The sequence below is a fragment of the Mustela nivalis genome, assembly GCF_964662115.1.
Source record: "Mustela nivalis genome assembly, chromosome: 15".
In the NCBI taxonomy this organism is placed as follows: Eukaryota; Metazoa; Chordata; class Mammalia; order Carnivora; family Mustelidae; genus Mustela; species Mustela nivalis.
Window position 1 is genome coordinate 16,035,249 of NC_139034.1, and position 14,119 is coordinate 16,049,367.

The following is a 14,119-nucleotide window of genomic DNA, read 5'->3' on the forward strand; positions in this document are numbered from 1 at the left end:
TCTGGCTCTCTTCATGTCTTTGTGCCGATCTGAGTTTCTGTCTGATGCTATATTCCCTTAGCATTTCGAAAGCTTTTCCTTCTGGTAGACTTTAGTGTGAGAGCTAATGTTAATCTTGTCATCAGCTGGGCTGGCTTTGAGATTTGTTGTTGGTAGGGTTATCCTCGGTACTACAAAACCTTTGAATTCTTCTCAGTTTTTGTTTGAGAGTGTTTACTTCTCTTTCATTTATTGAAGATATTTTTGCTAGGTACAGAATTTTTGTTTGACAGATTTTTTTTTTTTTTTTTTTTTTGCTTTTAACATTTAAAGGTGTTACTCCATTGCCTTATTGTTTGCACAATTTCTAACGAGTGTTGTAATTCTTATTCTTAGTCCTCTGCAATATCTTTTTTCCTGTGGTTGCCTTCAAAACTTTCTTCTTTCTTTCTTTCTTTCTTTCTTTCTTTCTTTCCTTCCTTCATTCCTTCCTCCCTCCCTCCCTCCCTCCCTTCCAGGAATTTGAGTATAATATTGAGGTTTTTGCTTGTTATTTTGTTTAATTTTTGTATTTATCCTGCCCAATGTTCTCTGCTTTGGCTTGGTGTCTGTCATTTGTTTTGGGAAATTCTTAGCCTTTATTTCTTCAATATTTCTTCTGCCCTGGCCATTTCTTATTGGACATTGTCAGATAGCTCTTGAATATTCTGTATTGTTCATTTATTTCTGCCCTATTTTCTCTTAGTGTTTCAGTTTGGCTAATTTCTATTGGCCTGTCATCAAATTCACTGGTTCTTTTCTTGATCGTGTCAAGTCTACTGGTAAGTCCATCAAAGGGAGCTCTTCATCTCTATTTCTAGCAGCAGCTGGCTTTTTAGAGGATATTTTCAATTCATGCTCCCTCCTCAACTTTGGGTCCTTTGTATATAATGCACCTCTTGAGAATCCATTTGCAATTCTCCCAGCAGTATTCTACTGTTACTCATTACTCACAGCTTGTTAGTTTCATGGTGGGAGGGTGTTCTTTGTTGTTCCGGTTAAGCCTTATTCTTAGTCAGATACTATGTTCCTGGGTCTTGAGATGTGGCCTTTTTGGGGCTCCTGCCTCCCTTCCAGCTATAGTTCCGAGCCCAGTCCTTGTTTCTCTCCCTCCCTGATGAGTAGAGGATGTTTTCATTTCCTTTACCTCAGCTGCAATGGGTTTTTACCTGTACCCTAAAGGCAGTGTTATTTTCTTTCCCCCTACAAGTTAAAGATTTTATTCCAAAAGGTAGAAAAGAGTCTGGGTAGGGTTTCATATTCCTCCTGTTGTAGTTGTTCTCCCTAAGGCTTGCACCGTGTTTTCTCTGGAGAATCACCAGTCCCTTCTACGAACTTCTGTTGGGGTCCACAGAGAAGTCTGCAAGCAGGTGGGAACTTCCCTTATACATGCTGCCTCACTGGGCTCCACACACTCTTGCTAGCCCATATGCAGTCTCCATTAAATTACTAACTCTTCTTGCTGAATTCTTTCTGGTGTCCAGCTCTTCTGTCCCCGGTCAACAAATAATAGTTCCCATTTCATCCTGCAGGTGCCTGTATTTCCTTAAATTTGGGACTAGTTTGTTGCTCTCTGTGATAAGCACAAAACAAGTTGCAAACTTGCAGCTTATCTAGTTTTCTGTTGTTGTTCTAAGTGTGGAAATTCTACCCCTTCTAGGTTCCCAGATCTCTGAATAGAAATGGAAAGTCAGAAATATAGTTTTTATTTGTCTTTTAACAGTTTTCAACTTCCAGTTATAAGATAAATAAGTCCTGGGGATGCAATATACAGAATGAAATAATTTGCAATTCTGTATCATATATTTGAAAGTTGCTAAGACAAGAGATCTTAAATGTTCTCATGGGAAGGAAGAAATATGTAACTATATGAGGTGATGGGAGTTAACCAAACTTATTGTGGTGATCTTTTATGTTATCAACACGTATCAAATCATTACATTGTATACCTTAAACTTATACAATGTTATGTATCAATTATATCTCAATAAAACTAAAAAAAAAAAAATAAAAGGATGAATGTTTTGGCATGTTAATTATATCAATAAAAAATCATACAGTGTTTTAAAAAATCTTCCTGACTAGCTTTTTATAATTAATTGGTGGATATAACTAATCAGTAGTCAGTTATTAACTAATTTTATTATTTTATTTTATTAGTTTAATTTTTCTCATTTTTATAGTAACTATATAAACTTCCATAAAGTAATTTGGGTAACATGTAATTAGAAATGTACAGGACCAACATGAAGAAAATTCATAAAATTCTCTAAGGAACATGAAGTAAGTCTTGAGTAAATAAAGAGGCAGGATAGTTTCATATAGAGAATTCAATACTGTAAAAATGCCACTTTTTCCTAAATTGACTTATAAATTTAATACCAATAGAATTTTCATGAGTATGGATAGTTGTGTATGTAACTTGACAAAAAAATTCTAAAGCCCATTTGGAAAGAATAAATGTCAAGAATAACCAAGAAAATTTTAATCCAGAAGACAATTGGAGAAAATAATTAGGGGAAAATGTCCTTTACAAATATTAAAATGTGTCATAAAGTTACCATACTACACCCTGTCACAGGTGCAGGGGAAAATGATTAATGGAACAAAAATAGGCCAAGAGAAGACTAAAGTATATATGAGAATTTGGTATATAATAAAGGTGTCAGTATAAAACCATGGGAAGGAAATGGCTTATTAAATAAATGTCACTGAAAAACAGCCACTGGGGGGGGGCATATTAGATCATTCCCTTAATAAATTGCAGATGAATAAAATACATAAATGTAAAATGTCTAAAAAATGAAACCATCCAGACACTAGAAGAATTTTTTTTCCCTAGCTGGGGTGTTAAAATAACAAAACAAAACAAAACAGATTCTTAAAGAGACTACTAAATTTGTCCACCCCAAAATTAAAAACCTTTAGTATGGCCAAAACAGTGCCTACTCGCACCTCCCCCCCGCCCCAAAGAACCTCTGCCATAAAAGTGAGAGACAATGGAAAAAGTTTTAGTATCACGTATAACAATGTAGCAATAGTAGATTCAAATAGGTTTTATACATGAATCAGAAATTCACAAACACCTTAATGGAAAGATGGGCAAAGATGAACCAGACAGTGTCGGCAAGCTGGGAAAGGATGCTGCCACGTGTGGTCGGGGAGCACATCCATTTGTTACTGCTATTGTAACAAGGTACACAAACTGGATGGCCTGAGACAATAGAAATTATTGTCTCATAGTTCGGTAGGCTAGAAGTCAGAAACTCAGGTGTTGGCAGTGCCCTGCTCCCTCCAAAGCCCCCAGAAGAAAATCCATCCAGGCTTCCTCCAGCTTCTGCTAGCCCTAGATGTTTCATGGCTTGTAGAGGCATTCAACCTCAGCACTCCATGGCACTGGAGGCACATTCTTTCCATGTCTTTGCAAGACCATCTTATCTCTGTGTCTCTATCCAAATTTCCCTCTTCTCATAAGGGCATTCCTCAAATTGGACAAGGCCCCACCCTATAAAATATGACCTCGGTTTGGCAATATGTTTCAGAGTTCCCTTTCATGAATTGACCGTAATGGGATCTTTGCACAAATGGGAACAGTTACATGCCCGGTTTGATTTTTAAATCAAAGCACTCCCTAAAACTGGAGAAAAATGTCAATGACTTTTATTTCCATTAATAGGGGAGTGATAAGTAAATCCAGAATGGAACACCATGCACACATTTAGGTCTCTATTTATTGATAAAGAAACACAGTCTCTCTAGAAGTCTTGCTAAGTGAAAAAAAAAGTAGATTACAAAATGATGTGATGCCAATTCTATGAAATGGTACAACTTCACATTAGCATAACATAAAATGAAAATACACCATTGTACTGTATGTAAAGTGCACGCTGCCCTTTATCTGGAGGAATGGATTATCAGATATCTCACATGCAGTGCTTCAAGTCAGAGTGTCTCCAGAGGCTGGGGGCTCAGTCAGTTCAGCCTCTGCCTTCAGCTCAGGTCATGATACCAGTGTTCTGGGATTAAGCCCCACGTTGGGGGTTCCCTGCTCAGTGAGGCGTCTGCTCCTCCCTCTGCCCGTCCCCCTACCTGTGCTCTCTCTCAAATAAATAAATTAATTAATTAAAATTCTTTTAAAAAGCCAGAACATCTCCACACTTTTTATAAAACGCCAAGAGAGACCAAAGGTGAGGAGTTTCCTCCTTCAGAGGAAGAAGAGCCAAGCTAGCGTATCTCATAGCAGAAATGGCTCTACCATGTACTGACACTGAGCCACACCCTATGTGGAAACAAAGATCACAACAGTTTAGGAGTTTATCCCCAAAGAACAGCAGATGAAGTTTTAGGAGCTACTGGCATAGTGAGAAGTGCTATTCATTCATGCTTCTCCTGCACTAGGCATATTTCTAGGCTTTGGAAATGCAGCTGGAAAAAAGATAAATTTGTGTCTGTGGAGCTTATATTCTGAAAATAGAAAATTGATAACAGGGGTATCTGGGGGGCTCAGTTGGTTAAATATCTGCCTTTGGCTCAGGTCATGATCCCATGGTCTTGGGTTCGAGCCTCATGATGGACTCCCAGCTTGTTAGGGAGCCTGCTTCTCGAACCTTTCCCTCTGACCCTGCTCATGCTCTCTCTCTCAAATAAATAAATAAAATCTTTTAAAAATCAATAACTAATAAACAAATGCATAATGTAATGACAGTTATAGCAGTATGAAGAAAAACATAAACCTATTATACAAATATGTATTTCACATATAATATATCATGTTAGTGTATGATACACTGTGGAATTCGGGAATATGAAGGAAAATACAGCAGACTATTGACAGAAAGGCATGAGAAGTTACTGTTTTAGGTGGGTTGGTCAGAAAGACATTTATAAGGGGGCATTGAGCTCATTTCTGACAGAAATCAGAGAGAAGGGGAAAATCTTATAGATAGCTGAAGGAAGGGCCTTCCACATAGAGGGAACAATGGCAGAAGCCCGTGTGTTCTAAGAAAAGATCACTCTGATACTAGAGAAGCCAGAGGAGGAGATAAGGTCAGGAAAGTAGAAGGGTGGACAGGACCCACTGCGGCTATGGATTTTGTGTGTATGAGATGAGAGTCATGGCAGGGTTTTGAGTAGAAGATTGACATTACCCAACTTCTGCTTTTAAAAGATGGCTCTCCACATAGAATGTATAGTAGAGAGGCAGAAATTAAGACAGGGAGACCGACATGAGGCTAATGCCAATGTCCAGCCAAGAGTCACGAGTTAATTCAGTCTAGAAGGTGTTGATGGGGAAATTGAGGAATGGTTGGATTCTGGAGATATTTCGAAAGTAGAATCTATAGAATTTGTTGGTGGACGGAGGGGGAAAGAGAAGGAGATACTCCAAGAGTTTTTCCATAAGTAATTGGAAAAATGGAGCTGCTATCTGAGTTAGGGAAGGTGGAGGACTGGGGTTGGGTAATCAAGGATCAGTTTTGGACAGCATAGCAGTCTAATATAGTTGGTATTATTGCACCCAAGCCGGGCAAACTGATGAGAGAGTAAGTTTAATACTAGAGTTACTTTCCTCTTTGTTTCGCTCCCTGGTGAAATTTCCTCTCTACCCCACCCCCAACTTCATATTAGTATCAATTACCTTCTCTGGTGATGGGATTAACATACCTGGGGAGGAGCAGAGAGAGGAAGAACCTAGCCTGATACTCTAGTCACAAATCCTGGCAGTGAGGGGCACGCCACCACTGTGGGCAGAGCTCATCAGCATTGGCTGCTCCCAGCAAAAAAGCAGCAAGATTTTCTTTAGCAGGCATCTCTCTGATCTTTAGTAATTCCTCTAGGGGACTGAGTGGATACCACTCTAATCAATAAATGAGTATCTGGCAGGTTTTGCTGTCTGATAACATGAACTGGAGAAGAAGAAGAGCAGGCTCTGCTTTGGGAAGGTTAGAAACATCTCATGTTAACAGGTAAGAAAAGTTTCCTTCATTCCTTGCTTTTTTTTTTTTTTTTTTTACTATCTCATAGAATTTTCTAGAATTCTGCTTGAGTATAGAGAGCTGTTTGCCACAACAGTGGATATTATAAGCTAATTGTTTATGTTGTCAAGGAAGCAGATTTTGCTCCTCAGGAGGAAAGTAAAGGGAAGTTTGTCTCATTCATTGTGGAGCCTGACCACACCCCCTGGCCTGGCACAAACATCAGTGTGCAGCAGTGGATTGGGCTCTGTGTGCTTAACTGGCTGTTGCTATGGAATTTTTGTCTCTGTAATCAGAGCCTCTGCCTTGATCATTTAATTGCACTTAAAAAAAAAAAAAAAAACAACACATGAATTTGAGTAAATCCTGAGAACATCACGAGAGGGCTTTTGATTAATGCAAAATTAAAGCTCTTTCAGAAGCAATAATTGAATAAAAAGAACACTATTCAAAGAGCTTTAAGGACATCCCAAACCATTTGAAGATATAGACTCTACAGTCATTATATTAAAATCTGGTTAATTAAAGTACTAAGTGTCATCAAACACTTCGACTTCAGGGTACTTTATATTTGTTTCCATCTCATTTTTTTGTTGCCCTAAGCATTAAGTATCTATTTTTCTTTTTTTTCTTACATTGCCCAGTCATGTTGGCAGGAGAAAAAGCCTTAGCATATTTCCAACTCAGTCTTTCAACCCATCCTTCTTACTGGCCAAATGTTGATGAAGTATCATAATTAAATGTGATTTGTTTCTTTGGAGGTGGCTAAGATAAAATGTGCTTTTTGCTTGGCAGAAGAATACGTTTTTTGACCGTGGAAAGAAGCAAACTGTAAACATAGTATTAGATTAATATTGATATTGACAAAGAATACACCTAAAAGTTTGTTAATTGCTAGCTCCCCAAAGAAGTCAAAAGAAACTATTAAGTTACAGGCTAAGCATCACCTTCAAGCACTTGGCATAATCATGCTACCAGTAGGCATGGGTTACTTTGATCTCTGTCTTGTGAAACTGCAGGTACCATCTGGGGTTTTGGGCTAGGGGTCATAGAAGACTCACAACACCTACCTATCTAGAAAACTGATTACCTTACAATATCACTTTGTTGGCAGGGAGTGCTCAGAGTTTGGTTAATTCAACAACACAAAGTGTTGTTACTTAACACAAATGAGCCTTCCTATCCTCCTTGTTCAGGCTTTTGGTCTCACTTTCATCTGGGCTGCTTGTGGTTTTGGCATCTCCAACCCGGGTCCACATCTGAGGGAAGAGAAGAACTAGGTGTCATTTTCTTCCCTTTTTAAAAGCATGAAACCTTTCCCAGTTTCTACCTAGTGGACTTCCAGACACATTTGATTGGCCAAGTTAGGTCATGTGCTCTTGACTAAACTGAAACCTGCAAGGACACTGGGTTACTTTTGTTGCCTTAGACCCCAGGATTCACCCCCTGAGACGAGGGAGCAGTCCTGCTTTTCATGAAGGGCACGCCCCCTACACCTCCATAAAGGCAGACTTCTGTCATCAAAGGCAGTGTGGGGGAGAGATGCTGCTGGGTAGAAAGGCATGGGGGCGGGGCAGGGAGGTTCTTGTTTTCTTCCTATTTTTTTAGCTGCTCAGTTGTGATCCTTTTACTTTCCTTCCTCTGCCAGTCCTTGAAATACTCAGACTGAGGGACTCAGACTGGGCCCTCTTCCCTTCTCCTTGTGTACCCTCTGCTTAGAAAATCTCATCTAATCCTGTGGTTTTAAATGCCATTTACATGCTGGCAACCCTCCAAATTGGTATCTTCAGCCCGTAACTCTCCTCTGAGCTCCACATTTGGCATCCAACTACCCACTTGACAGCTCACTTTTGTGTCTCAGAAGCATCTCAAACATATACATCCCAAACGGAACTTTTAATTTTCCCCCAAACCAGCCCTTCTGCAGACTTTCCCATCCTAATAAACAGCACCTCCATCTGCCCAGTGTTTTAGAACAGATGCACGGGAGTCAGTCTTGACACTTACCTTCCCTGACCACCTATCACAACCACTTTTCTTTTGCTCAACAGCATCTAGCATGCCATTCCAAGGGTCCATAGTAGGTGCTCAATAAATACTTGTTGAAAATTGATTGGATGTGCTTGTGTGGTACATATCTTGACTGGAGAATGGAAGTGTGGAGATTAGAAAGAGCACGAGAGTAATAATGGATGGCATTCTGATAAAGATGTTCATTCTGGGATAAATTGAAAGAAACATTCACAATGCTTTCTGAGAGTTCTATGCCATTCTTCCTCTCCATTTCAAACGTAATCCCACCGATCTTTTGACAGAATTTCCAAGGGCACTAAAGGAGGGATGGACATGAAATTTTACAATTTACTTGGATTTCTCTCAGAAGCATTGGCCTCCATAATGCTCCTGGTAGCAATGCCACACTTGGTGGTTCAGTGTATGATGAGAGCCCAGTGTGGACTGAAGTTGTAATGCATGACCTGCATTTTCCTTCAATAAGACTTGTGATCAGTGACTAATGAAATGGAAAGTTGAGGGATGTTATTCTTGTCTTTTCCATCATCAATGATGCTGATAAGCTATGATGTTGAAAAAAATGGACAATTATACCAGTCAGCTACTGCTGCATAACAAGCATCTAGAAAATCTTGATGGCATAGAGCAGTGAGCATTTATTTCCTGTGGATCTTTGGCTTGGCTGAAGTGGCTCATCTAGGGTGGGCGTTGCTGGGGTAGTTCTTGAAGCTGGGTTTGACAGGGGTGACTTTGTTCCACTTGTGGGTCCCAACCAAAGGGGCAGCAGCTTCCCAAGGGAAGTTTTTCTCAGGTTAATGAGAAAAAGAAAGGCACAGGAGGGCAGATGAAAACACTTGAAGTATCTAAAAGCCTAGGCTAAGAACTGGCACATTGCCACTTTGGCCAACTAGTCAAAGCAAGCTACAAGACCAAGAGCAGTACATTTGTGGGAACATCTACTGAACACCTACAGGGCAAGTTGCATGGATATGGGAAGTGTGATGAATCAGAACAATACTTCCATCTGCCCAAGTATATATTACATGTTAAAGAAAACACAAGAAAGCGGGGGTTCAGCTTGAACTGATCAAACCCAGGGTGGGGCTGCATCTCCTCTGTTCCCATCTGCCTGTCACTGTAATTCAAACTACCCCTTATGGTCCTTTTGGAATAAACTACCTGAAATAGTCTCCATCCTTCTCAAAGGCATTCCATTAGCTATCTATTCAGGAATGCCCAGACAATTTCCCATGCTGGTGCCCTAGATGTTGGTTCCTGTAGTATGGTTGTTATGGGAAACATTTCATTTCACATCTGCTGACACAATTTGCTGCCTCTCTACTTTTTTTTTTTAAAGGAGAAAGAGAGAGACTGATACTCTGATGGCTGTAAAGGATAATGAGTAATTTATTCAGAGCTATATACAAATCAGACTATCGTCTTCCAGACAGAATCAATAATATAATTTTAAGCCCACACACATTTACAAATGCTAACACTCCGGTGCAGCTGGGTTGCCATGGGCAACCAGGGCATGCCAGCTCGTGATCTGAAACAGGCCCGTGTCTCCCAGCCTGGTAAGCACATTCTGCAGACAGAATCCAAGGGAGCCAAGGATGTTAGTGTTGGCTCTGATCTGGCTGCCGCACAAATGCACCCCTGTGATGGTTTGGATTAGTTCTTGATTGAACTGCTCAGCTTTTTTAAACTCCTATTTGCACAGGACTTCTTCAATATCCCTTCTGTGACTCTGTTTAAGCAGGCTGGGGGACAGAGTGGGGACCAGGGAAGGAGCTGTGTGGGTAGGAGCAGGTGACAAGAAACTCTGCCATAGCTGCTGGACAGCAAAGGGTGGTGCTCAGGTCAGAGGTGAGGGAGCAGACTGGTTAGGAAACTATAAAAGTGGGCCCAGTTGGTCTTCCCCCAGGATCAGATGTTGGGAGCTGACGTATGTTAGTTGAGAAAACAAGAGCAAGAAACCAAAAGGCATGCAGGGAAATGGGCTACGTGTCCTGGGCAAATGTCAATGCTGGGAATGGGGTGAGAGACATGCAGGTCCCATTAAAAGGGCTACAGGGAGGGAGGGCACACAGGAATGGCCCATGATGGTTCCAGTTAACTATGTCAACTCAAACCAGAATTCATGTCAAAGGAGTCTGTCTTAGTCAGCTCAGGCAGCCATAACAAAATACCACAGACTCGGTGGCATAAACTATAGACATTTCCTTCTCACAGTTCTGGAGGCCAGAAGCACAAGCATTAGGGTGAGCATGGTGGATTCTTGCTGAGGGTTCCTTTCCTGGTTATAGAAAATCAACTTCCTGTATATTCACATTATGGAAAAACAGACCATCCCTCCCTCTCATGTTTATTTTCACAAGGGCACTTCTCTCATTCATGAAGGTTCTACACTCATGACTTTATTACCTCCTAAAGGCCAAATCTCCCACTTGGGGATCAGGGCTTTGCCATATATGCTGGGTGGTGACACAAACTGAATTATGAGATGTTCCAGATGAGAGAGCCACTGATATTCACAAAAATCATGAAAACATTTAGAAGTAGGTGATGTTTTATGATATTAGAACATGACCTGTCTTCCCTCGCTGGCCCTTGTGTTGGTCAGATTCAAAGAAATGAGTTGGGGGAAATTGGAGGCGGAGACAAACCGTGAGAGACTGTGGACTCTTCAGAAACAAACTGAAGGTTTTGGAGGGGCGGTGGGTGGGAGGTTGGGTGAGTCTGGTGGTGGGTATTATGGAGGGGACCTATTGCATGGAGCACTGGGTGCGGTGCATAAACAATGAATTCTGGAACACTGAAAAGAAATCTTAAAAAATAAATAAAAACAACAACAACAACAAAACCCAAAACACAACACACAATGAAGAGCAGATGGACAGAGAGATGGAGGCTATATCCTACCCCAGCCACTGAATGGCAACATGCCTTGACTTGTGAGTGAGGCTTCTACCTCAGTTTCCACACCCGCTGCACTCAGGACGTGCCTCAGGTGACAACAACGTGAGCAGAGGGTCTTAGGTGAGACTGGCACTGTTCATTCCTAGGCTGGGGAGGAGTCTTATAAGCATGAGAGTTTATGGGACTAGGGGTGGAGACCTATCAGAGTAGTCTTTATTTCCCCCTTATCTTTAAGTGAAACATTTAAGTTCTACTCTCTTAGCAAATTTCAATTATGTAATACAGTATCATCACCTGTGGTCACCACGTTACACATTAGATCTTTAGACCTTATTAACCTTATAACTTTGTACCCTTTTATCAACCTTTCCCTATTTTCCCTACCTCCAGCTCCTGACAACCACTACTTTCTTCTCTGTTTCTATGTGTTTGCTTTTTTTAGATCCACGAATAATTGATACCATACAGTGTTTGTCTTTGTCTGGTCTATTTTACTTAGCATAATGCTTTCCAGGTTCATCGATGTTTTTACAAAGGACAGGATTTCCTTCCTTTTTCTTTTGGATAAATACCCAGAAGTAGGATTCCTGGATCATATGGTATTTTTATTTTTAATTTTTTGAGGAACCTCCTTACTGTTTTCCATAATGGCTATACCAATTTACATTCCCACCAACAGTGCACAAGAGTCCCCATGTCTCCACATTCTTGCCTTGTTATCCCTTGTCTCTTGATAATAAGAGACACCTAACAGGTGTGAGGTGAAGAGAGTATTTGAAGTATAGCAGAGAAATCATAAGAAGCCCTTGGGAGGGGTGCCTGGGTGGCTCAGTGGGTTAAGCCGCTGCCTTCGGCTCAGGTTATGATCTCAGGGTCCTGGAATCAAGTCCTGCATCAGGCTCTCTGCTCAGGAGGGAGCCTGCTTCCCTCTCTCTCTGCCTGCCTCTCTGCCTGCTTGTGATTTCTCTCTGTCAAATAAATAAATCAAATCTTAAAAAAAAAAAAAAAAGCCCTTGGGAGATTAGCTGATCCAACCACCTCACTTAATAGATTTAAAAAAAAAAAAAAAGGTCACAGAAGTTAAATGATTTGCCCAAGGTCAGAAAACCAGAGAACAGCAGGCGTGCACAGACCATAGGGCAGTGGGGAGCTCCTGGGCTTCCAGTAGAGGGATGGCATGAGGAAAGGGTCTTCAGGAAAGAAGATCTGGTGTCAAGAAGAATCAGAGATGACAGAATCAAAAGCCAGGGAGACCAGAAACTATTCAGTTTGGGGGTCATGGGAACAGAAGATAAAAGGATGGGATGACTTGTGACTGGGCAGGTCAAGAGGATGGAGGGTGAGAAAGAAGAACGCGATGACCACACTTATGAGTTTGGGCAGCTGTTCAAATAGTGGTTCTGCTTCCAGGTAAGTGGGGAGAAGAAAGAAGTAAAAAGGTCTCAAGCTCTTGGACTGGGCAGCTGGTTCAACAGTGGGGTCATTCCCAGGGAAATGAGACAGGAGCAGCTTTCAGCATACTGGGATCCAGGAGCCATAAGGACAACCAACAGGAGAAATCCCGTAGCCAGTGTAAGATTGCCCTGGATTTCAAAAACAGGGGAACCCCCACCTCCACCTTCCAAAGCTCATGTGAAGACGAGCACCAAGGTCTCTGGTTCCAGAGTTTGCCTCTTGCTCTTCTCTCCCTTGTTCTCAAGTCTTCTGACTTCCTATTTCCCAATATCTGTCCCAAGACCTGATCCTTTTTTATTAACCTGTGTGCGTTTATTCCTCTGAATTGTTGACCTTGAGCATCACCATTAGGTGCTTGGCTACTGGTGCACAGGCATGTCAGCGGCATTGACATTTCTGACAAGATACTCTCTCCACACCCTCCTTTCCTGCCTCCCCTCATGCGCCAGCGACCTCTGTGGGGAGGTCTCCAGTCCTCTGCACTCTGGCCCTCTACTTCTGCTTGCCTGGCAGACCCCTGTTTCTAGCTATCACTACAGGAGCTTGTGTTCAATATGATCTGAAGTGGCACATCTTTTTTCTTCCCCCATGGTCTTCTAATAGCCTCTCCTCATTTATATCACCCAGAACTCTGGAGCCATTCATTCTTCCTCTGCCCAGCAACAAAGGCACGGAAGCCTATTACTTCATAAATCCACCCACATCTCTGGTCCCTCTACTGCTGTGGTTCAGGCCCTCTGCAGTTCTCTCTCTTAGACTGCTCCAGACAGCCTCTGTCCCTTCTAATCTCTCCTTGCTGAAGAAAGAACTGCATTTCTACAGTATCTTGCTGAGGTGGCTCTGCATTGTTTCAGCATGAAATCTCCTTAGTGTGACATACCCGCTCCTTCAGGATCTGGACCCCGACTAATTATTGGCCCGTCTATCTTTCATCTCTCTGTTCAGCCGCTTGCAGCCCCATGACTACAACCAGCATCCAGCTCATCCTTGTCTCTGCACTGCTTCACTTGCTTTGTCTCTTCCCACAAGGCACTGCCCCTCTAGTTTTCCTGGAAAACTAATACTTACCTCTCCAATAGCTTCTCCTTCGGGAAGCACCTCGCCACCCTGCCTGTCCAGCAGAGTTAAGTGCTTCCTCTCTGTTGTTACAGGGCTCCAACACGTACCCTCTGACATGACACTTAAGGCAGTGTTAAAATTTTTGGCTCACCTGTCTGTACTGTTTTATCTCCATAGTGCCAATGTCTATAGGTCAAGGGCTTAATAAATGCTGATCCAAGTAACAGAATGAACGAAGACATGAATGGAGAATTCTACCAATGTTATGCCACCATGCCTACCCTCATTCTGAAGGATAACCACTTCCAGAACTCAGGAGCTAGTAGAATAGGTAGGATTGGTTTGGTTGGTAGGTTTGGTAGTGTTGGGGGGGGGGGTAGTGTAGATTCAGCTAAGTTGGGTAATAAGTAGAATAACAACAGTGTTTAGAAGTAAAATGGAACATAGAGGGATTCCTTAGCCTACTTTTTCATTTTAGGAACATGACTGGATGATGAGAAAGCCATTGAAGATAGACCTGACTTAGACTTAGTCTTTCTCATACAAACTTTTCGGTGTGCTACAAATTAGTGAGCCAATTCTTTTATTGTAAAAAAATATTTTTTCCTGATTACAAAATAAATGTTGATTATAGAATATTATAAGTTGATTGTCTAGACTCATTGTAGAACATTAAAAAT

The 14,119-nt window shown here is 41.5% G+C and overlaps 1 protein-coding gene and 1 long non-coding RNA gene across 4 annotated transcripts in view; both read left to right on the forward strand.

Annotated features, from left to right (window-relative positions):
• Positions 1-5,738: 5,738 nt before the first annotated feature.
• Positions 5,739-14,119, forward strand: part of LOC309849153 (cilia- and flagella-associated protein 337-like) — a 131,873-nt gene continuing 123,492 nt past the window's right edge. For all 3 annotated transcript variants that reach the window (XM_082701468.1, XM_082701470.1, XM_082701469.1), the window contains exon 1: positions 5,739-5,981. In XM_082701468.1, the coding sequence (XP_082557594.1) occupies positions 5,884-5,981 (98 nt within the window). In that variant the 5' untranslated portion in view covers positions 5,739-5,883. The remainder of the gene's footprint in view (positions 5,982-14,119) is intronic.
• On the forward strand, positions 13,625-14,080 carry LOC309849154. Its single transcript, XR_014303529.1, has 2 exons — positions 13,625-13,770; positions 13,918-14,080. It is a non-coding gene; the product is annotated as an uncharacterized lncRNA (long non-coding RNA).